General features: G+C 42.8%; 1 protein-coding gene across 1 annotated transcript in view; it reads left to right on the top strand.

The window, feature by feature from the left end:
* The window catches only part of LOC131463498 (leucine-rich repeat and immunoglobulin-like domain-containing nogo receptor-interacting protein 3), a 32,190-nt gene extending 11,281 nt beyond the window's left edge, over positions 1-20,909 (top strand). The window contains exons 3-5 of the mRNA XM_058635243.1: positions 11,821-12,430; positions 12,574-13,317; positions 13,409-20,909. Of these exons, the coding sequence (XP_058491226.1) occupies positions 11,876-12,430; positions 12,574-13,317; positions 13,409-13,978 (1,869 nt within the window). The 5' untranslated portion in view covers positions 11,821-11,875 and the 3' untranslated portion in view covers positions 13,979-20,909. The remainder of the gene's footprint in view (positions 1-11,820; positions 12,431-12,573; positions 13,318-13,408) is intronic.
* Positions 20,910-23,299: the final 2,390 nt, after the last annotated feature.

Below are 23,299 nucleotides of genomic sequence, written 5' to 3'. Positions count from 1 at the left end.
TTGCGGCACTCCCAACCTGACCTGAGCCCCCCCCTCAACTGTCTCCCCCTCTCGCTCCCCATCCTCCGTCTATTTCCCCTTAAACATTGAGTCATGAATTTATTATGTGGAGCAAAATAGAGCAATGAGTCTTTGTCCCCTTCCCCGCATGTCATTGGTCTAAAATGAATAATTCAGCCACTGTGGTTGAAATTAGGATCAGGAGGAAAATGGGAATTATTTTGGAGCCACACTATTCAGGCTATTTTCGAACTGTGAGCTGTCAGCGTGTTTCCTGCAGCGCTCACTCTTTCTTCTTCCTCTCTTCTTGCTCCCTCTTATTCCTCCCACCAGTTTAGTCACTATACCATAGAGATTCCTCACTGTCCTTGGGAAGCAGTGCACACTAAGCAGAGATTAGAGGTGGTTTAAGTCCGTCTTTGAGTGTTTATTCCTTTGTACATAAATTCAGGTGTGCGTGCTTTCATTCACGTGTCCATGTTCCGTGTTTTCTTCATCATCCTCACATTTTCTTTGTTGATAGGCTTGTGCATGCACCAGTACCAATCCTGACACTTGTGGATGCTGCTGTGCAGATTTGTGGCACAACGTGCAGCGTTTCCCCGGCTTTCTCTCCCAGAGACAACCACTGATCTCATTATAGATTATTTGTCATTCACTCCATTTAACTAGCTTTCAATATACAGTCACAGCATGCAGAGAAAAGGTAAAATGCTTGTTATCTTGCATGATTGCGTTGCAAAATGGTGCAGCGGCTGAGCTGAGGGTGATCTGATAACGCCGAAATGGCGCAACGGAGGCCACTGTGCGGTCAACCACCTGCACGTCTATATAAGATCTTCAGACGGACAAAAACACAAACACACAGTCCTCTCTGTGTGCACATAAGGTCAATCATGCACTCGGATACACACTTATAGATGCAGACACACACTTGGATGATTCTTCTCAGTCTCCCGGGGCATCATTGAAACTTTTCAGCTGCAGCCTCACTGAGAGAGCGAGAGGGGGAGAAAGATGAGCATCGGAGGGGGAGTGGAAATAAGAGACTGAGAGAGTTCTTGAATTTTAACCGGATGCTCCCTGAGGAGAGCTCCCATCATCTCTGTGTGTCTTCAATGCCAGAGTCCCACAGCCTCCATTAGGACCCTTGCTGCTGTAATATTCTCTCAGGGAAGCTCATCTGCCATCCTTCACATTATAGCTGTTATTTCTCTTCTCCTTTTTTGCCTTTGCTGTATTAAGTAGCTAAATGTTTTTCTTATCTGTGTTTAGCACTGTAACATGATTTTACATATGATTTGCTATTTCATCCAGAGAATGAAATGAACAGAACAGCATGAACCGCACCAACGACAAACAAGGACATAAGGACATCTCGTAAATTGTCAAACAGTAAGTGGAGGGATAGTGCTAGTATAGGTTCAGATCCTTTACATGTGGTATATGTCCTGACAGCATTATGTAAAAGTGGCGGTTGAGTGGGTGAGTGATTACCTGAGCTCCTGAGGTTGTGATGTGAGCAATGGCTTCACAGTTGAGGTTAGGTGTGGGAAGACTTGTTGTCTTGGCAGCAGTGTGGGTTGTGAGCGTTTGCTTCGTTCCGTTAGTGACAGAGATCGTGTCGAAGTAACACGTGCAACACTGAAACAAAAGATGTCGGATGAGAAGTGTTTTCCTTTTCCCGCTGAATGTTTAGTTGCTTTACGTTGATTGAAATCCCTGGGTTTTGCTACAGTGCGGAACACTTTGGATTAACACCTTTAGTCAACTAGAAAATCAATGTAGATGGTCAGATTTTCTGTAATGTCCACTGGCACTGAGCAGTAGAGGTTAATTAAAAACAATGTGCATCATAATACCAAGGACTGCATCTAAAGAATGACATGTGAAGTTGCTACAGATCGAAAACTACCCTGACGTCGTTTAAATGTCGCGACGTGTCTTCCGCTGAGTCGTCCTTATACCTTTTATATATTCCACTTATTTTTATCTCATTTACTTTCCTCTCACTCCTGCCAACATTCTTCATTTGTTCCACTGCTTTTATGACCTTTTGAGAAAAAGTTCTTCCCCTCTGATCCTCCTCCTCTTCACAGTAATCTTTCTTTGCCACCATACGTATGTGTGTATGAATAACATATATATGTGTTATATGTGTGTGTGTGCGTGCGTGCGTGTGTGAGAGAGAGCGAGAGAGAGAGAGAGAGGGGGAGAGAGAGAGAGAGAGCGAGAGAGAGAGAGACTTGGTTTGTACATTCTCCCTTGAGATCTTTGGTGAGAAGAGAATCCAAGAAGTGTGATGATCACTATGTCTTGTGACGCACACACGCACACGTGCACTCGCGTGCACACACACACACACACACACACACACACACACACACACACACACACACACACACACTGTGATGCTGTTGTACAACCACAAGCAGTTTTTATCAGTGCCTGTTGCCTTTGTTTCCTCCGCACAAAGGATTCCGCTCTCTCCTCCACATCCACAGCGTTCTTTCGTTCGTATCTCCATCCTCGTCGTCACTCTGCACTTCCCCCCCCCCACATCATCCTTTCCCATTTTTTTCTCTGCCTTCACCTCTATTTTCCAGTCTTCCCTCCACCACCACTGCTCCCTCATCCCCACATCTGAGAGAGCAGTGGTGGCTCCTATTGGTTGCACGGGCAGAATCATAGAAACAGGCAGCCAATAAGCTTTTGGGCTAACAGGGTCACCATTGTCCATGAAGCAGAGCAATTATTGTGCCGTCTACATCACTGCCATGTATGCATATGCACTGCCTTCTCTTTTCCCCGCTCTGTACATTTCTACAAAGTGAACATCTTTACTGATCATATGGTTTGTTTGACACCACATATTAATAAATATCAACATATATATATAAAACTCTTCACTTTGCTCACATTTTGATGCAATCCTTTTCGTAACACACCATAATGACAAATCCCATTAGAGTCTGAGCGTAATTTGATGCACGTCTTCAGTCAGTTTATGCATTCAGGTCAAAGTGATATACATGTTCCCGGTGGATTCTGCCAGTGTGAATCAGGCATCCTGCTGGCACCACACCGTTCTTTAAAGATTGAGGGAGAGAAGCTGTCACACTCCTCCCCTCCCCCTTCTTTACCCTCCACTCATTGCTTCTCTGTTTACTTGCCATGCCGTTATATATTTGTACCACCATAGAGTCAGTCACTCACGCAGACTTTCTCATTTCCCCATGTGGACAGAAGTGACCTTTTTCCTCTGTAAAATGCCGCTGAAAACATTTTAAACGTTGAGGATGTTTGCAATGCTACATCCCATGCTTCAAACAATCTTTCATTATTGGGCAGCTTGTGGATTCCCGGGGCTTTATGTGTGGCATCTGATTGAGCACCAGACCTAATTTGCATCATTTGATTCTGTCGTCTGTGGAATAGCTTTGACCTTCCTCCATCATTAGTGACAGAGTGAGGCAGTGTCCCCCCCCTTTCCCAGCACCCCCAGCAGTTCTTTCCCTTGCCTTTCATCCATCACACTCACTTCTGTCTTGTCCTCCATGTCCATCACAGCTTCTCTTTACACTCAAATCTATCCTTTGCTCACATTGTTGTTATATTAACAATATTTTTTTTCCTTTTTTTCATGACATCTCATTGGTGTTTGAGGAAGTGTCGGCTGTCTTGATTTTAAATTCCCTGCTTGGCTTTCACCTACAGTATCTAACAAGCTGGAGAATTGAAGTAATTTCTCTTCTCAATACTAAAGGGATATAAAACACACACCCACACTGAATACACACACGCACACACATTGAATTGCATAGGGTGAAAAACAGGCTGTTGCCTTTTAGGTAAGATGTCTCCAGGGAAATGTTTTTCTTTGCAGAAATTGTGCAGCAATCATCACAATCTACAGCTGCTCTGTTGGCGCAGCACGTGATTTCACTTCCCAATGACCAACCCCTGAGATGGCCCTCTCTATTCTGTCATCTGGAAACTCATTAGCCTTTAGAGGGGAAATGACACCAGAAATGAACCTTCATATTCCATCTTGAGGCTGGTAATCAGAGCGGTGGTGACAGTGTCTTGTGTTCATGTGTTGTGAGGTTTGTCTTTTTTTTTTGTTGTTGCAACAATAAGAGGCTACATTTATCAGCGCGACCTACAAAACACTGCACTGATGGGTAAACGCCAACAGTAAATATTCTGGGGCTTTGGTGTTTTCGTTTTTTCGAACAAATATGAGGCGACACAGTCAAATACAGCAGCTGGTGGTGACCAAGATTTCTGAAAGCGTGTGTCAGATAATGAATGAGTCATTTCATTCTGCACCAGTAATAAGGCCACCAATCCTCAAAGGGTGAGACTAATTCAAGGCTGTTCAGTCACTTGTCATAGTGTCTGTCACTCAAAATGATTGGTGTCTGGCTGTGTGAGGGGTTTCTCTCTCACTCTGGGACAGGTCAAGTTTGATTAAATGATTTTATCTCCCTGCTATTCTTAACCCTTTTCTTTCCAGCATGCACTGTTGCTAATGGTGTAATAAGCTCTGCACTTGTTGGTTAATTACACCCTAGGATAAACAATGGCCTCAGTAAATGCCTTCCTTAATACACTTATAAAAGGCATCGCAAACACTGGCTTATGCACGTGCATGCAGGGGAACAATTTGTGCAGCTTTGTGAAGCGTCAGCCGTGCACAAATCAGACTTAATGAACTGTAAGTCGTCTATCTGCCAGTCTATCAGCTGGCGACCGTCCAAGCCTCTGAACGGCAGTGTGAAAAAACAAAGCGTCATGTTGCACATATGGTAATGCAATACACCGAGCAGGGCATGTGCATTTCAACATACATCTCTTGTCTGGCTTTAGTGCTGACTCTGCTAAACTCTGAACCCAGAAGCAAAAGGTGATGTTGAACATCTGTCAGCAGGGGGGGAATGGGGTCTGGTGCAGCTCACTAATGAGGCAGAGTCCCATGCTTCACAACAGAATGTGGTTAGCATCAGTGCTCAATGAATATGGTTCAAATGGGCAGGTAGGGAAAACCGCTCTATTAGAGAAACATTCATGGATCTGTTCACTTCTGAGGTGACGTGAAAGTCAAAACCTTCTCTGCCTGAAGATACAATCAGAATTTTGTGTTTACAATTCACTTTGAGGTGTGGGTAATCCTGTATAATGGCATGAGCATGTATAGCCATGTGACTCAGAGTTATATATGACATGAGAGACTGTTTCAAGTTTAAACAGATGATTTAGTGATAATGTCTGGGTGGCTGTTTTGTGGGGTGTAATCCAATCGGTTCCCCTTTTAGCATTGGCATTCCGCTAATCCCTGCATGCTTTGCTGAAATAAACACTGCGTTTATGATTTATGATGGCAACGTGACCCTTGAACCTCTCTGTCACGTGACTTCCTTGCGAGTTATAGTGGAAATTGTGGCGTCACATGGTGGAAATAGTGTGCACGGGTTCGCAACAACTATGGGTTTACTATTCCTGGGTCTACACTACATCCACACTACTCCACTTTCAACGTAAAGTTTGCTCCAGATGCACCTGCTGTCAACACGACACTGACATTTATGAAAAACAGAGTTGAAAACATCGACGTTCCTGACACTTCCTGACTGGTTTCCTCCACTTAGCTGTGATTGAGCTCCATGAACTCTTACTTTCTATAATTTCTATAATAAAAGAAACCCTGTCCGGGTGCATATTATCTTAAAATGTAGTTAAACTGGATATGTTCTGATTCTGGGAGCGTTGTCAAATCGTGTAACTCCTGAACGGAGGCCATATGGCTGCAGGCAAGGTTACCAATCTAATAAGGTATGGACTCCTGGGCTGCCCTCTGTTGTTTGTTTACTATGCTATACAGCATCTGTCTGCTTGTGTGTGTGTGTGTGTGTGTGTGCTTGTGCTTGTGCTTGTGCTTGTGCTTGTGTGTGTGTGTGTGTGCGTGTGTCAGCTCTCAGAATGTCTAGCCATGTGCTCCAGATTGAGCCAGAGAAAAGCAGGTCAAAACACTGCGGGGTGTGAGAATCATCAGAGAAGCTACAGCTAATTAAAAGAGCCGGGCCTTTGAGTCGAACAAAAGGACCCATGTTAACTAAGTGTGACGACTGACAGAAACTCTGCTCTTTGTTTATGTTTTGGATGAGTTCAGGAAGCCAGAATCAATCATTCACCAGTAAAAACTTTATAAATGAGTAGCATGTAACCACCCATTGAGAGTCAAGTGTGTATACTGAACTGTGTGTTCCATTTTATATAAAGTCTGTCAGTTCAAATGTGTTCACATCTGTCAGACAGGAGACAATATAGTGACCCAGATATGCTTTTTCAGGAGGGATTGAACAATATATAGTGAAAGGCAGTCGGTGTCAGTGTGTTTGTTCTACATGGGTCAGTAATGAAACATTGGCACAGTATAAACAACACAGCTGCAGTACGTTCACAGTTTGTTCTACTTTTGAAGAGAGCAAACAACGTCTCACTGGATACCTCTGTGTTGTTTTTGTCTTAATCCCTCTGTGTATATATATCACAACTGTTTAACACAGATGACAGACTGTGGAATCTAAGTGGGAGAAATGATACACACACACATATACGGTATATATATATATACATAGGTTCTCACAGTTAAATCTATTTTAAGTTGCACTGTCACATGAAGGTTGATATATACGACCGCTGTGAAAGCCGAGACACTGGAAACTCTTTAGCAGTTTGTTTAATGATTGGCTACATTTTCATTATTTACAAGTGATAGTTACTAATCTCAGTGACAAGACAAGATAAGCTGCAATATAACAGAAGGTGCTTGGTTTCGACAGGTGGTGAACATGAAACAGTCACGTAGTTTCTCTGTGGTGTTATTTTTCCTTCGTCTCCGCAAAGAGTTCAGGGGAAATAATTACAGAGATAAAATGGATGTACAGACACAGAGTGAAACATACCCACACCCTCTCTCTATCGCTCTTTCTATCACACACATACACACACACACACACACACACACTTCATTGATGTTTGTCAGAGATTGTGATTATCTGGACTGCACAGTACTGTTGCTCATCATCGCGAAATCAAGCGCGGAAACACAGTGGCACAAGACATCAAAGAGTGCTGAGCCATTTTTAATAGGCATGTTCTCAGTGACACAAATTTAGCGACTAAAGCGCAGCCACATCTCAACATCACCAACCAAGTGTTCATCATTTGGCAGCACGGAGAGAGGCGTTTAAAAAAAAACACAGTGAAAAGATGAACTCCTGTGTCTCATAAATCAGACACTTAATCTGTGCTTTTGCTTTGTTCACGCCAAGACTAACACATCAACAGCAGTGATGGAATTCACCTCCTTGTCAGCTCATTTTATTTCCTATTTATTGCATTTAAAGTGTTACATGTTTTTTTTTTACATATACAGAGAGCTAAAGTCTTAATAAACCTAAACCTAAAAGGGATACTTGAGTAAAAGTACAAGTATCTTACCAGAAAATTACTTTGGTAGAAGTTGAAGTCACTTTTTTATAATAATTTATAATATTTATTTTATGTATATATGTATACATATATATATATATATATATATATATATATATATATATATATATGTATATTTTTTTATGTAAGTCTTAAGGTATATGACATTTACTGAACTTAAGTATCAAAAGTGATTTTATGATATAAAATGTACTTAAGTTTTAGAAATGAGGAGTTAGAATTGAGCCATGGAAGACTGTGAGTTTAATTTCTGGCTCTGTTAGTTTGTGTCCTTGAGCAAGACACTTAACCCCATGATGCAGCATGTGAATGGGTGAATGGTAAAGCTATAGTGTAAAGCAGATCAAGACTAGAAAATGCTATATAAATACAGACCATTAGCAACTCTTCTTCTTCTGATTTTAATGGGTAGTAATGAGTAACAAAAATAGAGTAAATGTAGTGGAGTAAAAGTAAAGGTTGCCAGAAATATAAATAAACAAAGTAAAGTACAGATACATGAATGTTGTACTTAAGTAGATTAACAAAGTATATGTACTTTGTTATATCACAACACTGCAGTTAAAAAAAAGCTTCATTTGGTGTTTTGTACATCATGATGCCTCTCACTGAGGTCTCCACTGAAGTTCAAAATGTAAACATGAGACATGAAAGGTCCTTTCACGTGCCAACCCAGGCAGAGGGACTACTTACTTTATACCTAAGTGTAAGTGTTGCAATGTTAACAACAACAACAAGAGTGCAGGTTAATGGTGTGACACAGGTTCAGAAAACAATCACAGGTAGTCTCTAACAAAAAAAGTCCAAAACAAAGGTAAAGTTGACAGTAAAATCCATTCTCATTCCTAGTTGTCAGGTATTTCTCTTCAGTTTCTGTGTGTCTTTAGTTGATGTTGATACAGATTTTGAACCTATGCTCACCTTGTGCAATAGTTTTGATTACTAACTCCCTGTACTGGCAGCTTCCACTTCTCAGGAAGGATGCAGATGAACATCCGCTCAAAGAGTTCACAGGGATGTGTGAGGTATTTTGAGGATCTGCCAGTTAGAAATGGTGAAGTCAGAGATTGCATGAGTCAGAAAGCATCACTCCTTTCATTTTGTGAAGTATAATTTTCCTCATGAAGAGACAGTGAGACAGTCATCAGCTTCCCAAAAACATGAAGAGCATGCGTGTGTGTCAGCATTTTATAAGTGTAGGTGTCATTCATTCATTCATTCATTCATTCATCTTCTACCACTGTATCCTCCACATGAGGGTCGCCAGTCCATCACAGGGCAAAAGTAGGATTTTACAGCCTGTATATGATTAGAAAAGATTAATTATTTAAATTCTGTATTATTGCAGTTTCGTCTATATAGGTCAAACCAAGCAGTGCATCAGTCTATAATCAGTTCACTCTCACTGCCTCAGGGTTCTGAGGAAAGCACCAAACCTCATCCTGACGATCGGAAACACCTGCAGTGTCCTTCATGTTACACACTGCAGCGTGTTCCCCCACACACTCACCATCTACTTCTCTTTAGTCCAAGAGCCACTTGTATCTGCCTTAAAATTAATTTACTGAGCACCGATTTAATCATGGACTTAGAGCAACTTAGCAAAGGAAAGTGCAAACTGTCAGGTTTTTCCTCTGCAAATAAAAATGTCAAACCTCAGATTGTTGCCGATAGTAAAATGTAAAAGCTTTCTCTAATCTGCTGAGCCTGTGCATGAGTGTGTGTGTGTGTGTGTGTTTGTGCATGGATAGATATAGGGAGGAGTTCCACGCTCTGCTGACCCAATATAAAGACTAGCATAAAGTCAGCATGGATGACCTACTTAGTCAGACACACTGCCTCACAAACACAAATACACAACCACAGTTTTCTTGGGGAACATATTTTCGGCAACACTCAGAATAACCCAACTGTGGGCAAAACTACTGGTGCTTTAGACATCATGAGTGCATGGCCATCAGTGTTGTGATGATGTGCATGTGATTAGGCTGAGATGTTGCTCCCTACCATCTGCTCATTAGGTCAGCCACTTTAAGTTTGTTATTTTTAGCTTGTAGGCTGAGTTTCCTCCCACTCGGCAACACGGTCTGCCCTCTGGACGCTTGTGGGGTTTGCCCTGTTTCCCTTGAACATCTGCCTAATGTGCAGTGTGGGTTTTAGGACTGATTTTATGAGTGTTGGCTGGTCAGGTGTAAAAACATGCTGTAAGAAATAAAAAGCTCGTTATTTTGAAAGGATCGAAGCTGTCAGAGCCACAGAAACTGCTTTTCCGAAAAACCTCTATTCTGTTATTTGGCATAAGTTTTCTGTGACTGCTCAACACATGATGCGCAGGCTTCTGTGCTTGATAGTGAGTGCGCCTGTTTAAAGGATCCCTATCTGTCCTTGAGTCAAGCAGCATGGACCTTGTCTGTCTGAACGATGCCACCTCTCTGATTCATGCTGCGACTCTGCCACTGACCCATAGGATGACTCTCAGGAGGGGGTGTGCAGACAGGTTGAATCCATCACTCTGCTGAGGAGCCAGCCAGTTGTGCAGTGACACACACACACACACACACACACACAGAGAGAAGCCATCCCAGCAGCCTATATCCCAACAGTGCTTTGAGCTAAATGCCAACATTAGCATTCTAAAACGTTTGCAGTGACAGTGCTGGCATGTTCATTTTATACACTTCTTTCCTTGACAACACATTTTATACCAACACCGACAGTCCCACAACCTTACCACTGATAAAGCCAGAAACCACAGCAGAGGAAATATCACGTAACTCAGACACTGATTTTGTTTGATGTCATCTCATAAATAGCGTTTTAATCCAGAACATCTGTGTACTTGTGTTGTTGTTGTTGTTGTTTTTTGTTGTTTTTTTAAACGTCTCTCTCTGCGTTCCGTTCTTCAGAGAGACCCTGAGGTTTGGTTCTCTATTGTTGTTATTGGTTATTGGTGAGTTGTTGGTGGTTCCTGAGAAATGGGTCAGTTTGTGCAGCACTCTGCACAACACCACATTTCAACCAGATCTTCACATAAGTGTTTTCCAGGCCTGTTGGAAATGAGACACAATTTCCGAGGGTTTTACTGTCTTTACTATCTTCAAGTGGGAATAGTGAATAATGAGTGTTGTGCATGTGTGCCATCATTTAAATTTAGCTTAAATCCCCACTCATCCCTTTTGATCCCATTGATTCCAAAACATTGAAACAGTCGGACATGATTTGGCATCAGATGGTCTATTTCTAAATCAAACTTGCTCGAAAGAGAACTGAGATGAAGCCCACAGGACAAGAGAGAAGCTGGCGATTTTTGTTTATTCTAACTGTGTGACTCACCCGCTGCCCATTAAGCACAAACTGTCCCATATATTATTAATCTGTTTGGCTCTTTCTTCTCCCACTGCCAGCTTCAGAGTGCATCTTAACATGATTCTCCCCGGTGATGATGATAAATTCTCTCTCATTTCGACTTCATCTGAAAAACAAACATCCAAGAAAAAAAGTGTATGTATCTGGAGCAAGCAGACAAAAACGTCTCTTCATGCTTCATTATTATAGGCAACACTTTCTTGCCCTTTCCTTAAATGGTTGGACATTAAGTTTAGGTTCCAGGTGCTCCTTCACTGCATCTGAGTTGAAAACAGTGTGTGGGAGAGATGACAGGTTGCCTGAAGGAATGCTGAAGCTCCCAGTGATTCATCCAAGCAACTTTTAATTCATACCCAGCAAAATGCCACGTCCTACGCACACATTCATCACCACATACCTGATCAAACAAATAACATGACATGAGTACATGGTGATTCAAACGCCTCCCTCCTCACAGTTCATATCAACATGACGTGTGCGGTTTCAAGGCATTCTAATTATTGCCAAGGAGCTCAGTCTGTGTTTATGCATGGTGATAATAAACACATTTGTGCAGCAAGAAGAGCTGAGGAGATGCAGCATGCAAGAATTCAGCTGAGGCCAGGTGTCCCCAGTGTCCCACTTCTCTAACTGAAACCATTAATGACAACACAAATACACTTAAATATATTAAACAGAACTGTGTCCCTGTAATGGACTCTTGTCAGAAGTGTTTTTTTTATGCAGTGCCATGATATGTTCTCAAATCCCCACAGCTTTCAGCTGAACATTTCCTACACTACAGGATGCATTGATGATTTAAAGCTGTGTTGGTATCATTATAATGAGTCTGGGAGATGATGGATGATAGCCTCCATCTTTCTTTTTCACATCCTCCTAATGTTCTTCTTTTTCTTGTTCTCTTCTCCTGTGCCTTCCCTCCCTCTCATCGTGCAGGTGTATGGTGTACTGACCCTGCCTACCACAGGCAAGGAGTCAGAGGACCAGGGCCATGACTGGCTCTCCTGGCCCTGGTGGGGGTGCCTTAGTGCCATGGCCAAGGGTGTGGCAATGGGTCCTGACAGCTTCTCTGGTTGCAATGGTAACACTGATGCTACCAGGAAGTGGCCAGGCCTGTCCACCACGGTGTGAGTGCTCAGCTCAGCTGAGGTCAGTGTCATGCCAGCGACGAAGGCTCACCAACATCCCAGAAGGCATCCCCACTGAGACACAGCTCCTGGACCTCAGCAAGAACCGGCTCCGCTGGGTGCAGGCGGGTGACCTGGCACCATACCCACGACTGGAGGAAGTGGATCTCGGTGAGAACCTCATCACCACATTAGAGCCCAATGCCTTTGCCTCCCTCCCTAGTCTTAAAGTGTTAAAGCTGAGGGGAAACCAGCTGAAGTTGGTGCCCATGGGGGCTTTCGCCAAGCTGGGCAATCTGACCAGCCTGGATCTGAGTGAGAACAAGTTGGTGATTTTATTGGACTACACCTTCCAAGATCTTAGGAGTCTGAAACATCTGGAGGTGGGAGACAACGAGCTGGTTTACATATCCCATAAGGTAAGCTCTGCAGCATCTTTATAGACTTCAAATGTGACTGTTTTTCTTTTTCTGTCAACAGTGTGGTGTCAACAGAACTTCTTCCTTCACTTTGTTTGTCTTAGTATACAAACTGAACACTGATATAAAACTGTATTTCCTAGGCATTTTCAGGGTTACTGGGGCTGGAGGATCTCACAATACAGCACTGCAACCTGACATCCATCTCTGGCCAGACACTGTCCTATCTCCGCAGCCTGGTCACTCTTCGCCTCCATCACCTCAGCATTGCTGCCCTGGACGACCAGAACTTCCGCAAGCTCTCCAACCTGCGGGGTCTGGACATTGACCATTGGCCATACTTAGAGTATATCTCCCCACTCAGTTTCCAGGGTTTGGACCTTCACTGGCTCTCCATCACCAACACCAACATCACCTCTGTCCCTTCCACCTCCTTCAAGAACCTGGTGCACCTCACCCACCTCAATCTTTCCTACAATCCCATCACCACACTAGAGCCCTGGGCCTTTAAAGACCTGCTGAGGCTGAAGGAGCTCATCATGGTAAACACGGGGTTGATGACAGTAGAGCCCCATGCCCTTGGAGGCCTACGACAGATCCGGGTCCTCAATTTCTCCTCCAACGACTTGCAGACTCTCGAAGAGCGCTCCTTTCACTCTGTCAACAGCCTTGAGACCCTCAGAGTGGATGGGAACCCCCTGATGTGTGACTGCCGTCTATTGTGGATCCTGCAAAGACGCAAGACCCTCAACTTTGACGGCAGAGTGCCGGTGTGTGCAGGGCCGGTGGAGGTGCAGGGGGTCAGCCTCAGCACCTTCACCGATTCTGCACTCTTCGATCACTTTACATGCCAGAAACCTAAGATACGCAATCGCAAGATGCAGCAGGTAACGACAATTATATTTAGGTCAATTACTTTGCAAATACTTTCTTTTCTGACTCTAATGCATTTATTAATCCATGCATTCCTTTTCTCAGGTGATTGCTCGTGAGGGCCAGCCTGTGCGATTTCTGTGTCGAGCTGAAGGAGAACCTCCACCTTCAATTATATGGATTTCCCCACAACGCAGACGGATCACCACAAAGACCTTGGGGCGTATTACTGTCCTGCCTAGTGGCACCCTGGAGATTCGCTATGCCCAGCTCACTGACAGCGGAACATACATCTGCATTGCCAGTAATGCCGGGGGCAATGACACCTACTTCGCCACACTCACCGTGCGTGGCCAGCCACTGGACGCCGCCTCAGCCTTTTTTCTCAACCGCTCGCTCTATAGCAGCGAGTTCTTTAATGACACAAATCTGAATAGCACACGTGTTTTCCTCAAGTTCACCTTGGACCTGACCACCATCTTGGTCTCCACGGCAATGGGTTGCATCACATTCCTGGGAGTGGTCCTCTTCTGTTTCCTGCTGTTGTTCGTGTGGAGCCGAGGACGCGGCCAACGCAAGAACAACTTCACAGTGGAGTACTCTTTCCGGAAATCTGAACCCGCCACTGGGGGCACCTCAGGAGGGACCAGAAAGTTCAACATGAAAATGATATGAAACAACGCAGCCAGGGGTCCTTCGGGGGAGGCATGAGCACGTCCCAAAAACGTGTTTGACACACGCAAACGCACACAGCCACTGACTCGCAAAGAAGCTTGAAAGCACAATTTAGGTTCCTGTTCATGGCTCCATTCAAAATTGAGTGCCAGCATTAAAACCAGAGCCATGGCATGACTTGCATAAATTTGTGAACGACAACAAAGTGATCCTGACCTGTCTGTCTCAGTGGTTTTATTCAGCATGTGATGAAAACACGTTTGAGTGACCCTAGAGTATTGATAAACTTCATACAGCTGCTTGTCATCCATGCTTGAGGAGAAAAACAAAAAAACTAAATTTAAGCACTATAGGCAATAAGATGTGAATTGATCACTGAGCTGTGGAATATTGGTAGTCATGTCTCGCAATTAATTGCTAAAGTTTTTTTTCTTTCCATCAAAATTTCCCTTTACTGCATTCTCTGTACTAAAGGGAAATAAAGGGAAATGCGGAGACCTGGCTACCATCCATTTGTAGAATTCTTAACTATGCTCTTTAAAGTCTGCCTTGTAAAGAGTCATGCATGTGGAGTTGCAGTTGAGAGTTAAGTTGTAAATTCATACCACTGAATAAAACACATGGTTTTTAAAGAAAATTTGATTTTTTTTTTTCTGTAGAGAAATTCAGTATAACAGATAAATTTATCTACTCTGACCGCAGCTCAACAGTGAGGAGAATTATATTGGGTCAACTGTTTTATTAACATTATCACATGCCATTTGTTGAATGAACCAAAGCTTAGTGGATGTAGAATATGATCTAATCAGACAATCTGGTCAGAAGGAGTGGATATGGATCAATCATATGTCAGTAAGTCAAATAAAACTTGATCTGGCCTATGCTTTGCAAACTTTTGCGACATTAGCTGTGTGAGTTTGGGACGAGCGCACTATCCGCGAGCTGCTGTGGCTGCCCGTTGCCCGGAGGGTTTGGTTAGGAAGTCAAGTGCTTCGTACACGGGCAGCTACAGGAACCATAGCAACCAATGCAGTAGAGGGCAAGGGGGACCAGGCTGGTGGCCATGTGAGGGTCACTTGGCAGAAGGGGAGGGAAGAAAGAGGTCAACATGTTCTCTGCTTGCTCTCCCTCAGATCACAAGCCCAGGGACGACCCAGCAGCCTCCACCCTCGGTCCATGCCCTCTGCTGTGTTGGTAGACATCTGACCTTCACAGTGCTGCCAGGGGGGAGCAGCCTGGAGAGTCAGGTTATACTCAGAGACAGAGAAAGGACACACAGTGACACTATGGAGGTGTTCACATCACTGACATCGACACACTCATCCAGGTCGTAGAAACCTCGCATAACAACACGTGTATAGCACCTTTTCTCAGGAGAAGAGAATTAACGAGCCAACAGAGCAAATACAATGACACATACTCTGCTAAAATCTTACCCTTCCTAACTTAGCAATACTGAATCATAAAGCCAAAATCATTCTCCTAGAGAGAATCAACATGTGACTGAAGAAACAAAGCCATAGAATGTATGTTGTTGTTTTTTATATCCAGTAGTTGATGTGCATGATTTAATTAATGCTAGTTATTGTCACTGCCATTTTACAAGCTGTTGTGATGATGACAAGACCATCTGCTATCACAAGGCTTCATAGCGATGGTGCCTCCATTTGCACTAAAAACCACCATCAAGATTAAAGGAAGAGCAAACATCCTTCACACATGACTTAACAAACAAATTGACGATGCACCACACGAGTGAAACTGACTGATCTCTCTCTGTCTCTGAGACGGTCGGTGTGCGAATGTCTCTGCCCCCCTAGCCCAGTGCATCCCCCCTCCTCACCCCCACTCCCCACCACACACCCCCACTGGGTCCTCCTTTGGGAGGGGTCCCTGGCTGGAGACCAAGGAATTAAAATGTAAATGAAGTCGTGTCAACCCTACCCACGCCATGTGCATCGTATAGTGGAGAGTAGTACTGTGGTTTCAAAAAACAAGAAGACAAAAAAGTTTCATTTGAAGTGTTATTTTGCCTCCTGTTTGTCCTCCATTTTGTTTCACTCATTTGTTGTTTACCGTGACCTTTTGGCTATCTCCCCTTTTAGAGCTCCCTGTCCACTGTGTGGCACTGTTCTGTTCTCAAGGCTGTTCACAACGCACCCAAAACCAGGCAGAACAAAATCTTTGATCAAGAAACAGCTGTCTCCCATCTGTAGAAGTTAAATTCTAAGAGCAAAGGAAGGACTTTATGCAGTGATGCAGTCACTTCAGTATGTTTACGTGAGATTAGAATAAAAATGCATATAAACATGTAAGTCTAACTGAAACTGTACTAAATCTAATTTCTCAAAGTCAGACTAACACCCAGATTATGCAATTGGGAGTAAAACAATGCATGTATGTCTCCATTCGGACCCAAGATGGACTGCCAACAGTTCCCACCCCCGGCTTTTACCTGGAAATAATATAGGAAGAAGAATAAGACAACATTTTAAAGTTCATCAATGGCAAAAAGACTCAGGTCAGACTACACATTGTAAGCAAGTTTATAGCCAATCCAACAGATGTAGACCTGTCAACCCTGAAAATCAATAATTTTATTTCCATAGTGAAATGACGATTATTGATGTTTCTAGTAGCCTCAGGACCTCCCAACTGAAAGTTTAGCATGTTTGATTGTTCTTTTCTTCTGCCTTCTATGACAAGTTCCCTCACATCAGTGAACAATGACAGTTCAGAGCGCTCTGCAGATACAAAGGTACAGTAATACAAAATGACATAGCGAAAGATGAGTGATCCGCCAAGTGTTCTTTTTGAGGGTTGACCTTTACACTTTTCGTTACCCAATACAGTGAGTATCATGCTTTGAACGCCATTGTTTGTTTACAGTCTTCTTTCTAGGTATTGTCTAGCCCCGCCCCCATGGTCCAGCCCCTCTTCCTCTTAACATCATCATGTCTTGATGATTGATCGGGTCAGGAACCATCATGTGGTCTGCCATGTCTGACGATCATGCGATATAGTGACGATGATAACAGGCCAAAAGATCATGTAGTCTGATCTTGGCATTATTCAGTGTACATTTTGATTCCACCACAACTTTACAGAGTGTAACTACATAAGGTTTACTTCATTTAAAAGGGTCATACTTTGAAAGCATAAATTCATCACTATTTAAATAGCTTGGGTTTAACGGGTGAGCCTCAGCTCTCAAAATAAATCATGCAAATCCATTCTTGTACCTTAAGAGAAATGATGAAACCCCAACTTCTGTGTCAGGATGAATAACTGAACAGTTGTTAAAGATTCATGGGGCTGAATGAGAACAGATGAATTTATTGTCCTGGTTTTTAGATCACCATTCACAGTGTCAGCGGCCATTTTTTATTTCGCTCAGTGTTGAGAACAGTACATTGTCGTCATGGACAACTTCCCTCTCCCACTTCAGGTCCCTCTGTGTTTCCATTCCCCGGTATTTGTCAGTGGAAAGTAGGTTTAGAGGACAATGAGAATGTCTAGTGATTGTTGATGGTGTTATTGTGTAAGCATCATTCACAAATGTAAGCATAGATGATGATGGTGTGTTTCATTTTTATCTTCTTCTCTCTCTCCCTCTTTATACCGTCCTCTTCCCCCTCTTCCTGTTTCCCGTCTATTTAACATTTCCAACCCTTGTTGTCCCTGTTCACAGTATTAGGCTGGAATATGGTTGTGTGGTAGTAGACACGTGTTCTGTGTGGTCAGTGAGTCAGTGTTGTTGTGTTATGATGTGTTGCTCCTCTTAGTGACATCAAACATGGAGCAGTGACCGGATCAGTGGAGACAAAAGATGAAAGGGGTGACCCAGGTTCCTAAAAAAAAAAAAGAAGAAAATAAAACAAAAAAAGATTGAACATTGATTCCCATTTCACACCCTACTCATTCCTGGAAACAATATGTGGAACTTTCCTGCTCTGCACAGTGCCACAATGGGACCTTACTCTGGATATGAAAACTCCTGTAATGTGACTGTAATGTATGTATTTTTTCTTGTCACACTTTAACTATGAAATGTAGGAAGGGGGTGTGTGGTTGGATTGTTGTCATACTTTTTTTAACAAGAAGTTAGTTTACTCATTTGAGGGTTTGAAAATCAGCACTTTTATCTTTCCAAGCTTCAGAAATTCTTGAAAATCTAAGGGACTTTTTTCCCCAACTCATAATGAAAGCTCCCATCCAGCTGAAATCATCGAAACGCACAGCCGTCGCCTCAGTGATTTTGACAGACACAGTGTTTGTAGAAAACCAGTGGAGCTGAGCCTGATTCATCGTCTCCACCATGATTCGTTATAATGTAGGCTAAGCAATTCCCTGCTCCCATCTGCAGCTCATCCTTGCCTCGGGTTGGTGTGTCGTAGTCTAGACGCCCCATTTACAGCAGCAGAAATATTAGGGATCCCTTCCACTGGGGAACCTTTAATAGTCACAACCCAAAATAAAACAAACCTTAGGCTCCAGTCGTCATGACATCATCACCAGCCAAGACTGTATGATTCTTTATTAAGTTTACAATAGCATTTGTCTCAATTTTAAAACTGCATTTCTACAGCTTTAGTCTCCTGTCATCTGTGGCTCCAAATGAGCTCTAAATGAATCCATCTCTTGCTCCACATCATACAGCTGCTGTTCTGATTGGATTAGACTTGAGTTGAATTACCCAAGCTGAGAGGAGCGGTAATGGGATGGCGGAGATGTTAGCTTGTCTGACTGGGTGATTACTTGGCTTATTAGGCTCATTTCCATAACAGACCACTCCAGCAACAGAACACGGGTGTCATGCAAACACTGCAGGCTGGATTTATGGCGTTAATTCACCTTTTCACATCTGCTCAACAGAGATGTTACTGATGTCGATGGTTTCCTTTAATTGGCCACGATAATGCAAATGGCTACATTCATGTGTGGTTGGACATGTTGCAAAGCATTGCTGAGGGATTGTTTGAAGCACATTGGACAGATAACTGCTTCATCTCAACCTTGACTGTAAAATGCAAATAACCCCCCCCCTTGTCCCTTTCTACGTGACAATACTGACTCCCAGTGGGCAACTAGAGTAACAACAAAAATGGGACCATACCGTTTTGCTGATCTGTGGGTGTCATACTGTGAAACACTAAAGTGAGCATATTGACTGTTAGCTTCATATAGCTCAGTGCATCACTGATTTTCTTATAGCCATAGCGTGATCTCCTCTCCACTCCGTGTGTTTTGGGAAATATTTTGCATTCAGATTCCCGTGTGAGGAGAGGTTTTTATCAGAACAGGCCCCCGTTTGATCAAAAGCACCATTACAAAGGCCTGCTTTTAGATAAACTGATGGCCCCAATAAGACAAACAGTAAATCATCATCTAATATTGCAGCATAATTCTCTCTCTTTGTACGACTGTGAGCGGATCAGCAATTGATCAGCTCCGTCAGTCCAGAGGGGGGAAATTTATTTCTTGTGGTATTATAGCAGGTTGAATCTATGCATGCCTTTTGTACACACTGATTGGTCTTGCCAAACTCTCACCTACACTTGTACGTAGAGCTATGGGTGCCATTGTTGGTGGCCATGGGACTGGTTGAAAAAGAGCAAAGTGAGACTATTGATATGCTTTGAATCTGACACAAATCAAAGCCAGATGACACGGATAACACATGCATTTACAAATATTTAAAGAGAGAGATTCCCTTTGTCTATTCAGGATGATTGAACTTGGGCACACGTCTATAAATACACCAAAGTTGTGTTCAGGTGTGTAAATTATAGATAAAGTGATTGATATTCCAAGCAGGATGCAGGGAGTGATCAATGCTGTATGGGGATAGGATTATTAATGACATACTTACATTGATTTATCCTGGACCTTGTCACTGTTCCAGAATCCTTCTGGAGAAGGAGGAGGTGTGCAGAGCTCTTACAGACCTGGTTGGCACTCATTCCTAGGTTTCTACCATGCATTTTTGAAGACATTCTCAGTTTAAAAACGAGATGGTGCCATCTTCCAAATTAAGTGTCCAGGTCTGATCTCTCTCACCTTCTCCAAAGGGAACTTTCATTGGTATAGTAGCTCTGTATTTGCTGGAAAACAAGCGTGTCTCTAAAATTCGGCTGAGGTAAATCCATCCTCCCTCTGTCTCTGTGGTTTTCTCTGTCTCTTTTTCACTCTCTCTTTCTCTCTCTTTCATACACTCTCTTTCTCTTTGTCTCTCTTTCTCTCTCGCAATCAAACTGGCACTGACTCGTAAGACACATTTTTATCAATCTCTTTTGTTTTTTTTACATTCATACGTGATTGAATGTAAATCTCTTATACGGCCGTAGTTGAAGTCTGAAACCTAGGAATGAGTGCCTCAGTTAAATGCAGAGCTACTATAAAGACAACTTGTTTAATTGCATAGTGTCAACCGGTTCAAGATTGAAGCATATGACTGACTCACATTATTGACTGTTATACAGTAAGTAAGTAAATTGGAGTCTCCCCCTTCACAAACATGTGACTGTACCCTAGTCATTGCAGTTATATTTTGGACGTGTGGATCCTTGGAACTGAAGAACAGCAACTGTATATATTAGGTCAATTAGCCATATCACGTCATCTAATCTGTAGACCTCCTTGCCATGTCTGACAGAGGAAAATGACTGTTGAACTGTAAATACTGTAGGTGTAGAAATATAGGTATAGATTTAATTACTGCTTCTTTTCTCCAGGGATCGCCCACGTTTTGCTTAGTCCCATGGCTGCTCGGTCTCAAGGGGGAAAGATAAAACAATAATGTACTTGTCTAAAAAGCAAGAGTTTTTTTTTTTTTTTTATTATTATTATTATTATTTCAATATTTGTTTTATATACTGTCTGTCTTGTAAATGAACTCCTTTTCCGTCATAAAAGCATGATGTGACCTGTGTCCTGTGTCTGTCTTTGTTGTGCTACACCACACTACTTGTGCTGTTGAACACGTCACTCAAAAGCAAACCAGAAAGTATGACAAGTGTTCAATACTAATTCAGTGAGACACTATTCAATAAATAGCCATCACTACATACACACACAACAGCATTCAAAGCAGCTCCAATCGATGCGCAGCTGTTGGTCGAAGGCAGAGTAAGAGGAGAGGGAGGAAATGTGTGAGGATGCAGCGAGACAGTAGGACAAGGACATTAAGTGTAGGGAATATGACTCGTAAAGGAAGAGAGCTGGCTGATTTGACGGAGAAGTTTGCACTGAGGTACCAGACGTACAGCTAAAGTAGTGAGGGGAAACAACCAAGAAGGTGTTTGGTGTACCCCCTATCCATCTGTGGAAACTCTGTGAAACGAGGAGATACAGGAACTTATCCAAAAGAAAAATTGGCACAGGGAGATGAAGAAAGTAGGTAGGAGTACTGGGAGTCTAGACGTGCAGCAAAGAGAGAGGTGGCAAAGGAAAAGGTTTATAATGAATTGCATGAGGGACTGGACACTGAGGAGGGAGAACATGACGTGTATTGACTGGCTAGACAGAGAGACAGAGCTGGAAAGGATGTGTAGCCATTTAGAGTTATTAAGGACTGATGGAAATGTTCTCAGAACTGAGTGCAGCAGGTTCGTGCCACAGATTCAATGTTTGCTTTGAGAGTGCAGAGAAGAGAGGGAGTTGCACTGTTTCTTTGTGGATCTAGAGAACGCTTAAGATAAAGGTACCATATCTAAATATGTTCAGATTCACAGTCCTCAGGGTCATAAGGTCATTGGTTAAAATGACTGTTAGAGTGTTATGCCACCAGGTGGCATCAGAGCACCACCAATAAGAAACCATCCACCACCATCAGACAATGAAGCACCAGCCAGTCAGTCAGTTGTTTGTTGTTTTATTGTTTTAGTCAAAACACACAATTTACCCATACTGGTTTTCACTTAGTGTATTATTTGTTCCATTACTTGATTCACCCTCCAGAAACTGAACACAAACTGACAGATTATTATTATCTGGAAGATGAAGATCAGAAGAAAGGCTCTCACACTGTGTGTGTGTGTGTGTGTGGTATCTTTGTGAGGACCAAAAAAAAACGTAGGGGAGTGAGGCCATTTAGGGAAAGTGATTATATTTTATCTGGTCCTCACAAGTTTAAGGGGCTTTTTGGGGTTTAAGACTTGTTTTAAGGGTTAGGGTTTGAGTTGTTTAGGTTAAGGTAAGGGGCTATCTGATAGGAATGCATTATGTCTATGAGTTTCCTCAGAAAGAAAGCTTCATGAAAATGTCTGCGTGCATGTGTGTGTGTGTGTATGATCTAAAGTCTCATCAGTGTGTGTGTGTCTGTGTGTGCGTTTTTCATGCACTCTGTGCATATGTGTGCAGGCATTTGATCAACATCTTCGATTAGATGTCCACTTAACAAGTCAGATCCCCCACCACCACCCGGGTGCCTTGGCCCCCATGGTAAAGGTCACTCTGAAGAGGTCAAAGGTGACCACACACACACATGCACACATCCCACTGAGAGCCATCCTTCCTACTTTCTTCCCACCTCTCCTGTCCAGTCAGGATTTCTGCCCTCCATCTCTCCTTTTTTTTTCTTCCTTTCTGTTCTATTTGAAATTGATTGTCTTCTACCATCACAAAGACACTTGGTTCTGATTGATTGATTGATTGATTGGTAGGGGAAGAGGAAGAGAACATCGACACTGGGGCTTCCAGAGCTCTGAGGTCTGTCTTAAAGGTAAAAGCAAATGATGCCATTTTGATGCACTGGGAGAAATCATATTTCAGCTGCGCGGCTGTCTGTTTGTTTAGGCTTCGAAAAAACAGCCAAACGATTGAATTTTGATTATACAAACTGAAACACACAAACAAAACAGAGGAACTCACACCCACACTCACACTCACGCTTACATGATGAAACACGGGGTAAGTACACATACAAACATGGACGTGCGGAGACAATCTCCACACAAAGGGGGGTGTTTACACACACAGGTGATGAAGCTGATAACACGTACAAATACACATTTTTTTACAAATACACAAACAGCACATTAAAGACACAGAGCTAGAAAAGAACGCAAAGATCGTTTGGAAACCAAAACCCGTAGTTTCTTCCCCTGTTTCTCCCCCTCTCCTCCACCTGTAGAGGTACATTTCATCCTGCAGTTTATATACACTTATATAATATTCATGCATAAAAGAATTGCTCGCCACGCCCCTAATAACAGAGGTGCTTTGGTTGGATCTCTTTTTTTTACTGTGGGAATCACTTCAGCACACATAGGAGAATATCTTCAAACACAAAATAAGCCCCAAAAAAGTGATGCAAAACAG

The sequence above is a fragment of the Solea solea genome, chromosome 1 (genome assembly GCF_958295425.1).
Source record: "Solea solea chromosome 1, fSolSol10.1, whole genome shotgun sequence".
NCBI classification, from domain to species: domain Eukaryota; kingdom Metazoa; phylum Chordata; class Actinopteri; order Pleuronectiformes; family Soleidae; genus Solea; species Solea solea.
This window is presented reverse-complemented; position numbering and strand designations above follow the sequence as displayed.